Source organism: Helianthus annuus, chromosome 11 (assembly GCF_002127325.2).
Source record: "Helianthus annuus cultivar XRQ/B chromosome 11, HanXRQr2.0-SUNRISE, whole genome shotgun sequence".
In the NCBI taxonomy this organism is placed as follows: Eukaryota; Viridiplantae; Streptophyta; class Magnoliopsida; order Asterales; family Asteraceae; genus Helianthus; species Helianthus annuus.
Window position 1 is genome coordinate 105,023,545 of NC_035443.2, and position 18,781 is coordinate 105,042,325.

The 18,781-nt window shown below is 39.8% G+C and overlaps 2 protein-coding genes across 2 annotated transcripts; one reads left to right on the plus strand and one right to left on the minus strand.

Annotated features, from left to right (window-relative positions):
• Positions 1–551: 551 nt before the first annotated feature.
• On the plus strand, positions 552–3,933 carry LOC110898121 (ER lumen protein-retaining receptor erd-2.2). Its single transcript, XM_022144872.2, has 6 exons — positions 552–906; positions 1,612–1,811; positions 2,857–2,997; positions 3,078–3,158; positions 3,531–3,658; positions 3,741–3,933. The coding sequence occupies exons 1-6, from the start codon at positions 678–680 to the stop codon at positions 3,781–3,783; spliced, it is 822 nt and encodes a 273-aa protein (XP_022000564.1). The 5' UTR covers positions 552–677; the 3' UTR covers positions 3,784–3,933.
• Positions 3,934–6,101: 2,168 nt separating this feature from the next.
• On the minus strand, positions 6,102–9,147 carry LOC110898120 (tyrosine decarboxylase 1). Its single transcript, XM_022144871.2, has 12 exons — positions 9,015–9,147; positions 8,799–8,916; positions 8,097–8,400; positions 7,864–8,027; positions 7,640–7,780; positions 7,497–7,556; positions 7,258–7,422; positions 7,110–7,166; positions 6,974–7,038; positions 6,782–6,905; positions 6,575–6,712; positions 6,102–6,328 (listed from the first exon to the last, which is right to left on the minus strand). Coding segments are annotated over exons 1-12 (1,461 nt in total). The 5' UTR covers positions 9,017–9,147; the 3' UTR covers positions 6,102–6,205.
• Between the last annotated feature and the right edge of the window lie 9,634 nt (positions 9,148–18,781).

The window sequence follows — 18,781 nt, forward strand, 5'->3', positions numbered from 1 at the left end:
CTACAATGATTAAAAATCATTAGTTAAGCTTTAGTCTAAAAACCATCAAAACTGCCTCAAAGTAATCTCTATCAATACATAGACTTTTGTGGATAATTGATTCTATTCAGGGATAAACACTATATTTGTGCTCGATGATATATTAATTTATACACTAGGTGTGGTTTATGAGCATATTTTACTATTTTAGTATGTTGATTCTTAGCATGTTCTAGTGCATTTAGCAGTGAAAAGCAGTACTTGTGTAGTTGTGTATAATGATGATGTTAATACACAATTGTTTCTAATAGTAGTAATAAAAAATAATTGACCAGATGTGTTATTTTGTTGAAAATAATATGTGGACTAACCATAAGCGTAATTATCTAAACTAATAATTATCAGCGATAATATGTGGTTGTGGTTAACTTTTATCCTAATTTGTCCTCTGAACATCGTACCTAAACCATTGAGTTTATTCCATATATAGAAACCACAGAAATTTAAACGTATCCACGTGTCATGATGATGCCAAAGTTGAGGCAAGTATATATACACAGGCGGGTACAAAAGCATTATAATCATTTCCCATTTATATTTTCCATCGGCCTGTTGTTCCTGCTCGACCATTTTGTCCCCCTACCACCGTCCTCCACCGCCGAAAGAACCCTTTTAGGAGGCGGAGGCGGATCACCGTAATGGGGAAGAAAAGAGGGTCGCACGTGGACATGTTGTTCTTCACATTGCTTCGAAGGCAATCAATGAAGATCAAGGTCTTCTTAGCCATGACGGCGTTTATTTCCTCCCTTGTGGCTCTCAGAAGTTTCGTCCAAAACTACAATAATTTCTTCGTTGCCGCGGAATCTGTTCACGCCGTTGGAATAATTGCTCTCATTTGGAAGCTCACAACCCGAAAAACCTGTTCTGGTACCAACCATCATATCCGCATTCCATTCTCTGTTTCGAGGGGCCAACTCAACAAGCTCCTTGACCACAAGTTATTATAATTTATACACATAAAATCTGAGGGTTTTTCTTTTCTTTTTTTTTTTTTTTTTGTTATAAAACCAAACAGTAGAGTAGAGAATCTTATCATGATAACTTGACTAACCATTCATTCATTAGGCTAAAGGATGTGGAGGTCATGTTTGGGATATGATTCACCACGTAGAAGCATTAATGGAAGGCTACACCATCTCTTTGCCTAACCAATTATGATTTGAATGAATTAAACCATGACAACCATAGCCATCTTTTCCATTTTTCAAGAAATACATTCATTTTTCTTTAGACAAAGATAAATTAAAATAATAAAGGGGATAGTGATTTGGGTCATAACTAGACCCTTAGGGAGTTAGGGTAGTGGCTTTGGATGGTTGATTAGAAATGGATTATATGACACTGACGTAGAGGGTCATGACCACACTCTATAGTATAGCCTTAGAAGAAGTTGTTGCATTTCTATATATAAAATATGTGTTTTTTAATATAAACATGAGTTGGACACCTGGTTTAGACAGAAAAGAAATTTATTTATCTTACGGAAACCTCTGACTATAAAGTTCTAGTTTGTCCTTTTAAGATAGCAAAATTTATTTGGTTTCGAGTAGTTAAAATGAATGTTTGTTGTAGGGCTTTCGTTGCAGACACAAGAGTTGACGGCTTTAGTTTTAGCTGTAAGAATTTGTTGTAGATTTGAAATCGGGCACAACATTCACACATTCCTCGACATTGCTTCGTTGGTGTCTACTGCTTGGGTCATCTACATGATGCGATTTAAGTTGTATGTCACGTATAATCAGCACCTGGATAGAACCCCCAAAATCTGTTTGGTAAACCCTACTCTTTTAAAATTCTTTTGATATGTATTTTTTTTTTTTTTACATCATAAGCGTATATAGAGGTTTTAAAAGTATTTTGGTTCTCTGGTTTTGTTTGGGGGGGCCGAAATCAACATTAATCTTTCTTTTTTTTTTTCTTTTCCTTTAACATTTGAATATAAATATTTATAAACAACCGAGCTTTTCAAAATAAAGTTTTTTTGTCTAGTTAGTAAAAAAAATACTTTATATTTAAAGAAATCGATATTAATAATTAATAAAATACATATTGGGATTGGAATATTTATTTTTAAAGAACTCGGTATTAATAAAATATATATTGGAATTGGAATATGGTATAAAATAAATTAATTAAACATCACTGTTTTTTTAAGTTAAATATTAAAACTTATTTATTTAAAGCAAACCACATGTTAAATGAATTTTTTGAAGAGGAAAATAAAACATTTAGTTAAATGCCACCATGTTAAATGATTTGGATTATTTTGACAGTTTAGTCTAAGTGTTTTATTTTTCACTTGTGTGTTCAAAAAGGTTTCGCAGTTGCCATTTTATTTCACTGGATTAACTTTATTCATTTTTTATGTGGCCGAATTGCCCTTCTAGTTAACAGAATTACAAATAAAATGACCGAATTGTCCTTGTCGTTAACAGAAAAAATGGATGAATCTAACCTAGTGGACTAAAGTGGCAACGGTGAAAGTTTTTTGGACCCACATATGAAAAATGAAACAGTTGGACTAAACTGATAAAATAACACAAACCACAGGGACTAAAATGGCATTTAACTCTAAAAGAAACTTACATTGAGTGCGCTCCCAACAAGCGGATTGTTGAGTTCGCTTTATCAACAAACAAATTGCGTAGAAGCTAATACACTTTTAAAAAGTACTTGTAAACACCTGTGATTTTTTTTTTCTTTCTAAACCAACTTGCAAATAAAAAAAAAAAAATCTGAATCTTCCATCATATTTCAGTCTACGCTAGATTGTAATAATTGTTTGTTTAACAAATTCATTGATTCATTCATGTGCAGTTGATTCCTTGTGGTATTATGGCGGTACTGGTTTATCCTAATACTTCGCTTCCTCTTTACACCAAGATGATGTGGGCATTTGGCGTGTATTTGGAAGCGATTATGGTTCTTCCTCAACTTCATATGATGCAAAGAACACAGGTTTGATTCGTTTTGTAACCAGAATCGGATTTGAATGTGTTTGTTTATCATCACTATACTCGTCGTTGTAATTCATTCAGTTGATTGAACCCTGTACCGCACTTTATGTGTTTGCACTTGGATTATCAAGATTTTTCGGGGCTGCTTATTGGATTCTTCGGGTTAGCAATTTCTTAAAAGTCTATTTTGACATTTGATTTCTTTAAGACTATGGGGTATGGGGCGGGGTTAGGGCGTGGGTTGGAGAGAAACGCCCAAGTCATCCCGGGTGGGCTTGGGTTTGGGCGTGGCCCCATTGGCGTGGGATTTAGCCCGGGCGTTGGGCGGGGCTACCCATATGACATGGTGAAACCTCATTGGCCAAGAGCACTAGCTACGCCACCCCAGCCACGCCCCACCATACCCCTTTGAAATCGACTTTTGGTCTTGAGTGCCCCATACTCCACGTGTCGCAGCATGCACCCAACCCACTCCCCATCATACCCCAAGTTCTAAACATAAAACATCTGTCTGTCGTCGGGTGTGTTTTTTAGGTATATGAGTCAACAGAAGCATATTTGTTTTTACTGGGACATGGCTACTTGTGGGTCCCGATGGTGTTGGTAGCAGAGACTGTTCAGACGTTCATCTTGTCCGACTTTTGTTATTATTATAGTAAGAGGTAAAAACACTCGCCTTCCTCACCATTGAAATTGAAAATTACTTAAAAATTAAAAAAGTATTATTACAATCTAATCTTGCAGTGTGTTAAACGGAAATCTTCTTGTGAGAGTGCCACGGGTATGACACGTCATTTCTAATCCAAACATTTGCTATGAAGATCATGCCATGGAAATTCATTAATTATTTTTAAGTGTAAATATTTGGGTTATACTTGTAAGTTTCGTAATTTTGGTATTATTTACTACTCAAGTCTCGATTATTCTTTTTGGCTGATGTTTTCTTGTAATTCATGTAATGGTTTCCAATTATAACATCAAACATTTTTGTGCAAGCATGTAGGTCCCACTAAATATATAATATGTTTGCATCTGTGTAACAACCATACTAAGGGTGAGCGGGGCACTCCCCTCTTAAGGAAGTCCCCTCTCTTACACACACCCAATCAGGTTATGTCACGTCAACTCCCCTCTTAAACTCCCCTCACACCCTCAATTTGATGGCGGCACTCCCCTCTTAGAGGACTTGTTTTTTATTCAAAAATAAATAAATAAAGAAAAATAATTGATTGGTTGTTACAATCTATGGGCCCACCATCTCCTCTCTTCTTGTGCGGTGACTCCTCCCCCAACCCCCTCCCCGATTTGGGTCCCCGCATGGATGGCGGCGGTGTTCCCGCTCGGGGAATGGGGTCACCGATCCGTCTCCCCGCTGGTGCCCCGCTCACCGTAATAATATGTTTACATCAAACATTTTTGTGCAATAAAAAATTATGTGGGGTAGGCTCATCCTCCACCCCCCTTAAAATGCATGGAGGCCCATCCTCCATGAGATGGTGATGATGCGCCTACGTGGCGGCCCATCCTCATGGAGATGAGCCTACCCATATCCTTTAGTCTTAAGCATTCGAGTATTAGAACTTCGATTATCAAAATACATCACAAACTTTTACAAAACCGAAACGATAATAATTATTCCTAAAGTTAACAAAACGGAACCATTTTAACCTTGAAAGTTGTTCGGTTCATCTTGTATATACATTTAACACATTTAACGTTCAAAGTATTAGTATATACAATGATTAAACATATTAACCGAAACCGCATTACGAAATAAATAAAAATATTACGAAATAAATAAAAATATAATTTTGACAGTTTTACATGCCGTCGTGTCGCACGACGGGGAACTGATATTTCTATCATGCGACGTCAGGAGGCCATTTTTACAGAAAGTTTCCCAGTGCTAGGCAATTTCCTAGCCATAACCAAATTTGCCATTTTTATCAAATTTTCACCCAGATGAGTTCCATACACAATTTAATCACTCAGAATTCATTTCTTATCGTATTTAAACTCAACCCACTACCTGGACTCGTAAATCTTAAATTTTCATTCTTAATATCCTATTCGGATTTATGTTTATTTGACTCGTTATGAGATTTAAGCACCTAGGCTTAGATTATCTTCATTCCTTTCATTTTTCCCAACTATGATCAAAATCATAGTCGTTATCACAAATACGCTTTCAAGTTCACAATAATATTTATGTCTAATATTTTTGGAGTGTTACAAGTCCACCACCCCAGTTAAAAGGGTTTCGTCCCCAAAACATAAACATGTACCAGAAAGAGAAGGGTAAAGTCTTTTTATTTCCACTCGAACTCCCAAGTGGTGTCCGAACCCTTCTGGTGCTCCCATTTCACTTTGACTTGATCAATTCCCTTGTCCCGTAGGCCTTTGACATTCCGGTCAAGGATTGTAATAAGCCTTGCCACATAGTTTAGTTTAGTATCAACTTCGATGTCATTGAGAGTAGAGGGGGCAATCTTGACCCAAAGCCTTCTAAATGGGTGAGTTTGGGTTGCTTTTAAAATTATATGGGTTGGTTTGGTTAAGATATTTTAACTATATTGGTCATAATGGGTCACTTGAAATTCCATCTTGTTATTTTCGGGTCAAAGCGGGTCGACAGCATTAAAGAAATGAGTCGATGTGGGTTAGTGTCTTAAAGAAACGGGGCAGGTTTCGGATCGGAATGGGTTCCAGCCAAACATACAGCAACAGTAGCTGCTGCTCTGCAGACTACCCAGCCAAAATCAGTTTTTCGGACCGGTTCTTTCAAACCAGTTTTTTAACCGACCCGAATCGGTTAGGACCAGTTCGATGTTTGGGTTTGAAAAACAGGTTAGAAACTGTAACCAGTTATTAAAAAAACGGTTTTTGATTTTGAAAAAAAAATAACCGGTTCGGTTAACCACTCGGGCGTTTTTGTAAAACAAAAAAAAAACCGGTTTGTACACCTCTAAATTTAGCACCAAACCACCTGGAGAGAAAACCCTTTATTCAAGTTTGGTAAAAATATTTATTTTTTTGAAGATTTTTCAGTTATATGCAAGTTTCTATCTGAATGTTTGATCTTAAAGACACCTAGCAACTGAATAATGCCTTTAAACACAAATTACACATATCAATTAGAGAAGACTTCCAATAGATTGTATTAATGGTTTACTTTTTCAGAAACAATGTTTAAGAGAGAGATAACACGTCTATGAATTCTCCAAAAGAGAAGAGGCTGCTTCTTGAAAAAGTTTCCAAGCTGCAATAACATGTCTCTCTTCCGTCAATGGAGCTCCTACAACGAAGCGTAGGATGTACTTACCCGATAGAACCTGCAAAATGGGTCGACTTGAGTTGGGTTGGGTTTTATATTCCAAGTCAAATGGGTTAAAAGGATGCGTTAAATTTGTTGAAAGTCGTCCCATGTAGATAAATCGCTTTTTAGAAAGAAAAAGAAATATTCTGACAATATTTATAGAGTTAAATTGTTTTGGCAAAAACACTGTGGTTTGCATACCTTAAGACTAAAACATAATCACTCTATATAGAAACAAACAATTAGGTTTGAGCGCATATACCGTATGAGAGATGAAGATCTTCCCGGATGAGTTGACCGCATCCAAGAGGTCATGGTTGAGTTTGTTGACATATTCTTCGGTTTTGTTGGAGGGTAGAAGACGAAAGCAAACTAATGAAAAGGTCCGAGTAGCAACGATCTGAAAATGGGAATGTTTATGTCCATAAAATTGCGATGTTTAAATTAATTTGTAGGTAGCTAGTCTTACCTCAAACCTTGAGTCTTGAGCAACAAGATGTTCAAAGTGTTGAGCTAATTTGATATGGTTTCTTATGTAAGACTGAAGATTTTCGACCCCATAAAGCCGTAATACCATCCACAATTTCAGAGATCTACACAGATGAAAAATTACTCTAGCAGTTGCTTTTGATTTTGAAACCAAGTGAATAAAGTTTGATACCTAAATCTGCGTCCGAGAGGAATTTGCCAGTCTTTGTAATCGATAACTGTACTACCTTGAGAAGCCTGATGCACAACAACATATAATAATAAGTTTCTAGAATAAAACTAATCTAAATATAAACAAACATGCTTACTTTATTCTTTAGATACTCTGGATTTGTTGAAAGAGACTGAATGAGGGCGTTTCGGTCCTGTTGAAAACAAAACATAATAATAATCATCACTATTTTCTGCAATGATATGTTGTTTTATATGAAATGAAATGAAAAATAAGGTCGAAACCTTTATCCATAGTGCTGAACAATCGAAGTTGGTTAGAAACCATTTATGACAATTCATGTTAAATGAATCGGCTTCTTCAATACCATTCAAATGATGACGGTATTCAGGGCAAATACAAGCACTTCCTGCATATGCAGCATCCACGTGAAACCATATTCCATATCTCTGTCAAACAAAGCAACCTTCTTACCTCATTTTATATACAGCAGGAAACTAACACATATGTGTATGTATATTACCTTTGTAATCTTTCCAAGTGCGAGCAAAGGATCCACAGCCGTTGATGATGTGGTACCTACCTGTGCATGTAAGACAGTGCCATTTAGCAAACTTGAAAGCACATGGAGCTTTCCATAAATAAATAAATAAATACAAGTCTTACTGTAGCACAAAGGAAAAGAGGGATTAAACCAGAGGCGACGTCATGTGAGATTGCATCAGTGAGTGATTCTGGAGAGAGTGCATACTCATTGCACCTTTCTGTTCTTAGCAGCCTAAGATTCTCGGGATGAACTCCTGCTATCTGCCATATATATATTAAAAAAATGCACATCGAACCACAAAAGAAAAGAAAAGAAAAAGCAATATGTTTGTTTAGTTACATACTTGGCAAGCCTTTTGTAAAGAGGAGTGAGTTTGATCAGAACCGTAAACGACAAGCCTTCGAAGGGCATCCTTACCAACCTGTCTTAAAACTTTATCCCGAGAAGCCAATAGCACAACGAGAAGGGCTTCACTTGCGGTCCCTTGAATCGCACCACCACCTGGCCCTATAATTAAAATAGATATATTGAGTGGGTGGGGGGGAGAAAATATTATATTATTATTATTATTATTACCCTTGGAAAGGAAATGTTGGGGAAGGTTGAGTAAGTTAGCGAGCCAATCAAGAACAATCATTTCGAGTTCTGTAGCAGCTGGAGAAGTGATCCAACTAAATCCGACCATGTTAATTCCAGCGCTAAGCATTTCTCCAAGAAACCCTGCAACGCTGCTATTTGATGGAAAATACGCAAAATAATCTGGGCTTTGCCAGTGGGTAACTCCTGGTAATATCGCACTTTCAACTTCTTGAAGAACTGCTTGCAAGGATTCAGGCTGCATTGGTGCAGAATCAGGAAGAAGCTTCTGTAGATATCCTGGCTGGTAGTAAATTATTCAAAAAAATAAAAATAATTCTTATTCCATTCCAAGTAACAAACAACAGGCCAATCAAACACTTGGAACCAACCAAACCAAACCAAACAGCCATTTAATAAATACTTGAAAAGAAAGCATCCTAAAGTAACAACACTACTGTGGAAAACTATAATATCCTTGTTAGGAGAGACTGATGAGCTACTACTAGGAAGGAAGGAAGCAGCATGGACTTGGAGGATATTATGATAGAGCGAGCAACAGTCAGGTCAGGGTGGATCTACAGTATTTGTTATATAGCAACTAAATAAGCTTTATTTACAACCAGAAGTAATTGCAAGTAACCCCTTGGGTTGATTTTACATATTAATAATAAAACATAATTTAATTCAATGGTAGGTAACCTCAACTTGGCTGAGAACAGGGAAAGTCTCGATGTTCTTGTAGTAATCAGCAATGAAATCCACCATTTTGTGCGCATTTTCTCTCAGTTGCTCTGCATCCATTGCCTTCAGATTCTCCCTGTCACCACCAAACACCACTCAGTCAGTCAGTCAGGCATATCATCGAACAACATCTGTGCGTGCGTGCGTGCGTGCGTGCACTCACAAAAACCTTACATTTACTGATCGCCTTGCCTTGCCTTGCCTTGCCTTGTGGGGAGGGATCAAGATTTGATTTTCTTGTTACTACCAACACTCACGGCTTATCTCTTGTTATTAATATTAACCTTTTGTTTTCTTTGTTTTTGCAAAGAATCTTTCCTTTTTTATAGGGGAATTGGCCTGTAATAATCCCACTTAGACCTTATTGGCCATTAATAATCCCACCTCAGAATATTCCCCTCACTAGTCCCACCTTTCACCTATTTTTCCTACAATGGTCCCCCGTTAAAAAAACTTAACGGAGTTAAGTTTTTTTCCAAATTGCAAACAAATTTTTTAGGGCTTTTAATCAGAACAATGATACGAGTCCATTGATATAAAACTTACTTCGAAATGGTGATCCAAGTGACTTGATTTTGGTTAATTGGAAATTTAAACACCCGAATTGAAGCGCCGTTTTCATCGTTTGGAACACCGTTTCGAGGAAAGTTTTACATCAATGGACTCGTATCGTCGTTCTAATCAAAAGCCCTAAAAATCTGTTTGTAATTTGGAAAAAAGCTTAACTCCGTTAAGTTTTTTTAACGGGGGACCATTGTAGGAAAAATAGGCGAAAGGTGGGATTGGTGGGGGGAATATTCTGAGGTGGGATTATTAATGGCCAATAAAGTCTAGGTGGGATTATTACAGGCCAATTTCCCTTTTTTATATATATTATTAAAGGCCCCCTTATTTTAACACCCATGTATCTTATTTTCACACCCTCTATTGTATACGGTCGTATACAATTATACGGCCCATATAGAATGTTTTTTAATAGGAAAATGCACAGGGAATGTTTTTTTGATTTTATTATATACGACCCGTATATAGTTGTATGAGCCGTATACATGTGTATACGATTTGTAAAACATATACGACTCAATGGATTTATTTTGTGAGGTTTTTTATGTTACCACATGTATACGTGGCCGTATATAATGGTGTTTTTTCAAGTATCACGTTTTTTCCCGTAAAAACACAATCATTCTAGGGTTTCTAAACTCTTCATCACCTTTAACAATGTCGATAAACGTTGTTCGGAACACAGGTAGAGTAACGTTACCGATCAGTCTGTTGATGGAAACCTTAGCGATCGCAGAGATCTTCGTGTTGGTTATTTATCAATTCCGATTAACTACCAAGGGTGATTATGGATTGGTTAAAGAAACCACTAGCAGAAGAACCTGACACGTCTTCTATGATGATCCGAAACATTCCGAATAACTAGCAGAAGAACCCGACACAAGCAAGTTCTCCACAGTTTGTTATTCAGATCTCTATTCGGTCATCTTTCCAAACTACAACACACGATAACTTTAAACTTTATATTGTGTGATTTGACCAGGAAATGATTGGAGGTGATTGGTACTTTTAATAAACGGATTGTTGGACTTCTTGTTCCAAATGCACGCCTAAATTCATCTTTTTTACTATTTTCTTCGATTTCAACAAATCTTTTCCTTTTCCTTCAATTTCTAGAACATTCTCCGTAACATGAAGACGTGTCGGGTTCTTCTACTAGTGGTATTTTATTGAAGTATTAAAGATTGAATGTGCAAACCATAACCGTTTTTTTTACTACGGAAACGGTGGCTATGCGAAATACAAACCGCAATCATTTGTGACTATGGGAAACACAAGTTTTCTTTTTGAGCTTGATGTGTCACACCCCCAAAATCCACCTGCGGAGTATCACCGCTTGGGAGCGTGACTGACCAGGATCAAGCCACCGATCATATAGAACAATGTATATAGTAAAAGTAATAGTAATTAAACCAAACCAATCCATATGAAAGGTGTTCCAAAACATAAGTATCATAACAAAGTTTAGCGGAAGCAAATGTATAAAAGCCCAATCATAAGTAAAGCGTGCAATGTCATAATGTTTAAATCAAAGTAATCACGATCCTTGTCCACAACGACCGCGCCTCCCTGTGCAAGCTCCAAGTACCTAACGACCTGCAAGGCATGTAACAGAGGATCAACAACTAGTTGAGCGAGTTCACAGAAAGTAATTGCGTAATAGTAAGTTCGTTTGTAACATGTGGCTCTACTGGGCCGATAGTATGTTCTATTGGTGGGGGCTTCCCATGTTGTATATCCACTAGACTATTTGTGACCATAAGTGTTCTTCTTAACCTGAGAACAGTAATACGTACAAAGTTTACGTAGGTTTTACGTAAGTGTCCTTCACAACCGAGGACAGGGTACGCGGGGGTTTACGTAGGTTTTACGTAAGTGCCTGACACAACCGAGGCAGCAGTGAGTATAAGTTCACGTAGGTTTTACGCGAGTGTCCTTCGCAACCTGAGGATAGTGAGTAGTACAAGTATACGTAGGTTTTACGTATGTGTCCTGCACAACCGAGGACGATGGTAGGTAGTCTAGTAACAGTGTAAGTACAAATCTATTCAATCTCATTCCTTCAATCCCATTCCCAAGCCCTGGGAATCCCATGCCTTAGTAAAAGTGTGAACTCACCTTGGTTTGCTCGGTATGTTATTGCTTCTAGTGTTAATTAATAGTTAGGTCCTTTACACACGACCTAAGGTACATTGCACATAAACTTAATATAAGTGTTTACATTCAATTAGGGTTTACAAGTCCTTGATGTCTAAACAGTTGTGATTCGTGTGATATTCGTGTACAGAATAATGTGACACAGATTGTTCATATCTACAGTATCACACAGTCATATACAGTAGCATACAATAGCATGTTGTAATCTACAGAACATACAGTAGGCTCTATGCACTGATGTTTACAAGTAACTCGTTTCATACATTACTTTGTAGGGTTCTGATTATACATAACATATGTAATTCTGACCACCACCAAAGCATAACACACAGACAAGGCATCAAAGCAGGAAAGTTCGGACACTATATCACAAGTAAAAAGGTCGGACCCTTGTTTAGCATCATAAAGATCGGACAAACATCCTTACTACAAGAAACTCGGACCTAGGGGCCTCTACAAAACTCTGACATATCTTTCCCTCCCTTAAAAATTCGGACCTTAGGGTTTCCACTACAAAACTCGGACAAGGGCTCCAAGGCCCAAAAACTCGGACCAAGCCCATACGCAAAAGGTCGGATCTTTTTCTGTGATATCAAAATTCGGACCAAGGGGTTCCCCCCTTGAAAACTCGGACCCCTTAATGTATATATACAAATTTGGACCCCTGGTTCCCCACCATTAAAAGTTCGGACCTAAGGTCCTTATGAAATAAAAGTCGGACATTTAAAAATCCTTACAAAATTCGGACTAAGACTTTTAAAAGTCGGACTACATGAAAGTCGGACTACATGAAAGTCGGATCACATGAACTTCAAACAAAAGTAGGACTAGATATATTACAAACAAAAGTCGGACTTCTTACTTCCTTAATAAAGTTCGGACATTACTTGATATCACCAAAGTTCGGACGTATATAACTTTACAAGAGTTCGGACCATTTATCATTTAATACACAGAGTTTTTAATCATGCGTGAATTCCAAAGATCATGTCACAGAATCAATAGAACAGTTACGTTTTCTACGATCAAGAAAACCCTAATTCATACATTTGCATAGCAGACATCAAATCAACAATGAACACCTTCATCATATCAGACATATCTTGACATCAAGCAAACGATTACACAACTAATCAACATCATATCACACTAATTAGGATTCAATCAGTAAATACAGAACTAGCATGTGAAGAACTAGGGTTTACATGAATCACATAATCAAGAATTAATAACAACAAACAATGATTAAACAATTACCTTGGATTGATTCTAGACAAAGAGAGGAAAGAGTGATGAAGAGCTTGTGCCAATGATGAAGATGGTTGTAGAGAGGATTAGAGAATATGAAAGTACGTGTTTTGATTCTTGGGTGATGATTAGTGAAAGGGATTAGGGTTAAGAATGATTAGAATTTCACTATTAGCACTAAGCACCCTTAAGAATTATTTATCACATATTACATGCACAAGATATGCAATTTACAGTTTCATCACCACATTCAAGTATTTGACAAATCAATCATAAACCTTATCAAATCCAAAACGTATACAGTTACAAAGCAAACCAATTGTGCAAGTAAACACTAAACAAGCAGTGAACGTGCAATAAATGCGAAAGTGGAATCTCAGAAACTCGAGTTGTCACATTATCCCCAACTTAAAAGAAATTTCGTCCCGAAATTTAGCATGCGGTTACTGAGGAAGCTAGGTAAGTTGTATCGTTTACTGGTTTTCCTGGGGTGTCACATCATCCCCCCGTTGATTTGGAATTTCGTCCCGAAATTCTGTAGTAGCTTCAGCCTCAGTAGTGGTTGCACGGTTTCCGAATAACTGGGGATACTTGAGTTCCATTTGATCTTCTCGTTCCCAGGTATACTCTGGGCCACGACGGGAGTTCCAACGAACTCGTACAAGAGGTATTCTAGTGTTCTTGAGGACCTTGACATCCCGGTCCGTGATTTCAACTGGTTCCTCGACGAACTGCAACCGCTCGTCGATAGTGAGTTCCTTAAAAGGAACTATGAGGGTCTCATCTGACAGACACTTCTTCAGATTCGACACGTGGAAAACATTGTGAACTGCACCGAGTTCAGCTGGTAGGTTTAGTCTGTAGGCTACTTTGCCTATTCTTTCAGTGATTTCGAACGGTCCAACGTACCGTGGATTGAGTTTGCCTCGTTTACCAAAACGAACCACACCCTTCCAGGGTGAGACTTTGAGTAGCACTCGATCCCCAACTTGGAACTCGAGCGGTTTTCTGCGTTTATCAGCGTAGCTTTTCTGACGGTCACGAGCTGCCGCCATGCGTTGTCGTATCTGTGCAATTCGCTCAGTAGCATCAACTACCATTTCTGGACCTGTGATCTGACTATCCCCCACCTCTGCCCAACAGAGAGGTGACCGGCATTTACGCCCGTACAATGCCTCAAATGGAGCGGCTTGTATGCTGGTGTGGTAGCTGTTATTGTATGAAAACTCCACTAAAGGGAGGTGCTTTTCCCAGCTGTTGCCAAAATCGATAACACATGCCCAAAGCATGTCTTCTAAGGTTTGAATCGTGCGCTCAGACTGCCCATCCGTCTGAGGGTGATAAGCCGTGCTCATATCTAACCGAGAGCCAAAAGCCTTGTGCATTGCTTGCCATAGTTCTGATGTGAATCGTGCATCGCGATCCGAAATGATAGAGGTGGGCACCCCGTGCCTCGAGACCACTTCTTTCAAGTAAATGTCTGCTAACGTGGAAAACTTGTCTGTTTCTTTGATTGCCAGGAAATGAGCAGACTTGGTGAGTCGATCCACGATCACCCAAATAGTATCGTTCCCACGCTGGGATCTAGGTAGGCTTGTAACAAAATCCATGGAAATTTCCTCCCATTTCCACTGTGGTATCTTTGGTTGCTGAAGTAAGCCTGCTGGTTTCTGATACTCTGCCTTGACTCTTGCACAGGTCAAGCACTTGCTGACATTGGTAGCGATGTGGGCCTTCATGCTAGGCCACCAATAAGTAGTTCTGATGCCGTGGTACATTTTATCCGACCCTGGATGTACCGAGTAGCGAGACTTGTGAGCTTCGTCCATTACAAGCTCGCGTAAGTCTCCATAAAGTGGGACCCAAATACGCCCCGTTACATAGTAGGCGTCGTCTTCCTTCTGTTCTAATCGTTGCCTTGAGCCGCGTAGGGCTTCAGCCCTAACGTTTTCCGGTTTCAATGCTTCTATCTGAGCATCTCTTATCTGTGCTGGAAGACTAGACTGAATGGTGAGCTGCAATGCTCGTACGCGCTTAGGTGTAGTGTCTTTCCGACTGAGGGTGTCAACCACAACATTGGCTTTACCTGGATGGTACTTGATGGCACATTCATAATCATTCAAAAGTTCGACCCATCTTCGTTGACGCATGTTCAAATCCTTTTGCTTAAGGATATGCTCGAGACTCCTGTGATCGGTGTAAATAGTGCACTTGGTACCGTACAGGTAGTGTCGCCATATCTTAAGCGCGAAAACAACAGCTCCCAGCTCTAAATCGTGCGTCGTGTAATTCCGTTCGTGAACCTTGAGTTGGCGCGAAGCATAAGCAATAACTTTATCACGCTGCATCAATACACAACCAAGCCCCTGTATCGACGCGTCACAATAAACCACAAAGTCGTCCGTGCCCTCTGGCAATGAGAATAGGTGCGCTGCATAGCCTATCCTTCAGGTACTGAAAGGCAGTTTCCTGTGTATTACCCCAACGATAGGTAACACCTTTCTGTGTCAGTAATGTAAGCGGCTGTGCGATCTTTGAGAAGTCTTTGATGAATCGTCTGTAGTACCCCCGCCAAACCCAAGAATTGGCGTATTTCCGTTGGTGTACGCGGTGCAGGCCAGTTCCTGATTGAATCTACCTTGGATGGATCAACATGAATCCCATCCTTGTTTACCACATGGCCTAAGAAATGGACTTCACGAAGCCAGAAGTCGCATTTTGAAAACTTGGCGTACAGTTGTTCCTTTCGAAGAAGTTCCAAGATAAGTCGTAAGTGCTGCTCGTGTTCCTCCTGACTCTTGGAGTAGATCAGGATGTCGTCAATGAAAACGATGACGAACTTGTCTAGATAGGGTTTGCACACCCTGTTCATAAGATCCATGAAAACTGCAGGCGCATTCGTTAGCCCGAATGGCATGACTAGAAACTCGTAATGGCCGTAGCGAGTTCTGAATGCTGTCTTGGAGACGTCCTCATCCCGGACTCTCAGCTGATGGTAACCTGACCTTAGGTCAATCTTGGAGTAGTAGCTTGACCCTTGCAACTGGTCGAATAAGTCATCAATACGCGGCAGAGGGTAACGGTTCTTCACTGTCACCTTGTTTAGTTCGCGGTAGTCTATGCACATCCTGAAGGTACCGTCCTTCTTTTTCACGAATAACACTGGAGCTCCCCAAGGCGAAGAGCTTGGAAGAATGAAGCCCTTTTCCAAAAGTTCTTGTAGCTGCTTTGACAGTTCTTCCAGTTCAGTTGGAGCTAAACGATACGGTGCTCGAGCTATGGGTGCTGCTCCCGGAGCGAGCTCGATTTGAAATTCGACCTGGCGATGAGGCGGTAGTCCAGGTAAATCTTCAGGAAACACCTGAGGAAAGTCACGTACAACTGGAATATCCTCCAACTTCTTTTCTTTTGCTGATGCATCAGTGACAAGCGCCAAAATGGTGGTGTGCCCCTTTCGTAACCATTTCTGAGCCTTCAAGAAGGAGATGATGCCAACCACAGCACCACTCTTGTCGCCTTGAATTTCGAGAGGTTCCTTGCCAGAACGAGGAATGCGAACTATCTTTTCCTTGCATAAGATCTCTGCGTGATGTTGGGATAACCAATCCATACCAATGACGATATCGAAACTACCCAAAACTATGGGTATGAGATCGATCGAGAAGGTCTGACCAGCTAAAACAATGCTACAACCCTTGACTACATGTGCGGCTTCTACACTTTTACCATTCGCTAACTCTACGACATGTTTGGTGTTTAGGAGTGTTGGTGCACGTTTTAACATTTGACTAACTTTTAAAGACACATAACTGGTATCCACACCCGAATCAAACAATACAGTAACATAAAAGTCGTCAAGAAGAAACTTACCCATGACTACGTTGGGATCATTTCTCGCTTCACCCCTCCCCAGCACAAATACACGACCCCTTGCTTCGTTATCGTTGTTGTTCCCACCGTTGTTGTTGTTGCCATTGCCCTGATTGTTGTTATTGTTGTTGTTGTTGTTGTTGTTCTGGTTTCGGTTTAACTGGGGGCAATCACGCTTGAAATGACCTTCAGCCCCACACTGAAAACATCCCCTGTTGCCCCGTTGTTGCTGCTGCTGCGGGTTTTGTGGAGCTGGTAATTGCAGTTGCTGGTTCTGATTCGCAGGCCGTGGACTCCTACAGTCTTTGGCCTCGTGACCCATCTTGAGGCACCTCTGACAACGACCCTTGTTGCACTGGCCGCTGTGATGCCTGTTACAGTTGTGACACTTGGGGTGAAATCCTTGATACCTTTTCTGCCTATGACCACCAGAAGATTGCTGACTAAGACTCTGGTAGTGGTCAGTCTTCTGTTGCTGAGCTTGCGACTGAACTGTTGCTGAACCTTTGCTAGAATCCCCTTCCCACTTTCTTTTGTTGTCACTGGGGGTAGTAGGAGTAGCAGCTGGAGTGGTAGCACTGATGCGTTTGGGCAACTTGTTCTGTTCCACCGCCTGATCCGTGAGGCGATGAGCAAGACGCTGGATGTCTTGGATGTTGTCGAGGTTAGCCGATGTCACATGGCTCTGAATCTCTGAGGCTAGACCCTTGAGGTACAACTCAATGCGCTTGATCGGAGGGTCCACCATGGTTGGACACAAGATGGCCAGTTCGTTCGACCGTTTCGTGTAAGCTTCGATTTCCGACCTCGTCATTTTCAAATGATAAAGCTCCACTTCCAACTTGTGGATGTCATCATGTGTGCAGTATTCCCTTTTTATCAATTCCTTGAAATCATTCCAAGGGGTAGCGTTAGCAGCTGCCAACCCTAAAATCTGAACTTGCGTGTTCCACCAAGTTAGCGCAATTCCTTCCAGTGTGCCAGTGGCGTACTTCACCCTGCGAGCCTCAGGGCATTCACACATCTCGAACACAGACTCGAGCTTTTCGAACCAATGGAGGAGTCCAACCGCCCCCTCCGTGCCACTGAACGTGCTAGGACGACAATCCATGAAGTTCTTGAAGGTACATACAGGTTGTGGGGCGTGTTGACCTATTGTGTACAAATAGGACAAAGTTAAACACAAGAGTTAATGTAGGTTCTAAAGATCCTAGTGTGAATCACATCCGCAGGGTATACTATGTGACAACTTGAATTCCCAAGATTCTTATTTCGCATTTATTGCACGTTTATGTGTTGTTTAGTTGTTTGATTCAATATAACGTTTTGACACAATGAAGTGTATTGTGTGATTATGCATGGTTATGTGTTAATTGTGAAAGACTTGTCAAATATGTGAACTTGGTGGCGAAATTGTGGAATTGTTATGAGATGGTGTAATTGTGTAAAATAAAGTAATTCAGGGTGTATTGAGCAATTAGTGAAAAGTTAATTATACTTAACCCTAATCCTTCACTAAATCACACACACAAAACTCCAAGCACGTAGTTCACAATTCTCTGGCAATCATCACCAAATCATTGGCAAGACATCACGAGTTTGATTCCTCTCTTCCTCTAAAATTATTCAAGGTCGTGTGTAACGGACTTAGACGATTAATAAACCCTAGAAGCAATAACATACCGAGCAAACCAAGCTGAGTTCACACTCTTACTAAGGCATGGGATTCCCAGGGCACGGGAATTGGGATTGAAGGATTGTGATTGAATAGAACTGTACTTACACTATTACTAGACTACCATACCATCGTCCTCGGTTGTGCAGGACACATACGTGCAATCTACGTACACATATACCTATTACTATCCTCGGTTGTGAAGGATACTTATACATATTACTATCCTCGGTCGTGAAGGATACTTATACATATTACTATCCTCGGTTGTGAAGGATACTTATACATATTACTATCCTCGGTTGTGAAGGATACTTATACTAAATTACTATCCTCGGATGTGAAGGATACTCACGTAAGACCTACGTGAACTTATACTTACTACTGTTCTCGGATTGTGAAGAACACATATGGTTACGAATAGTCT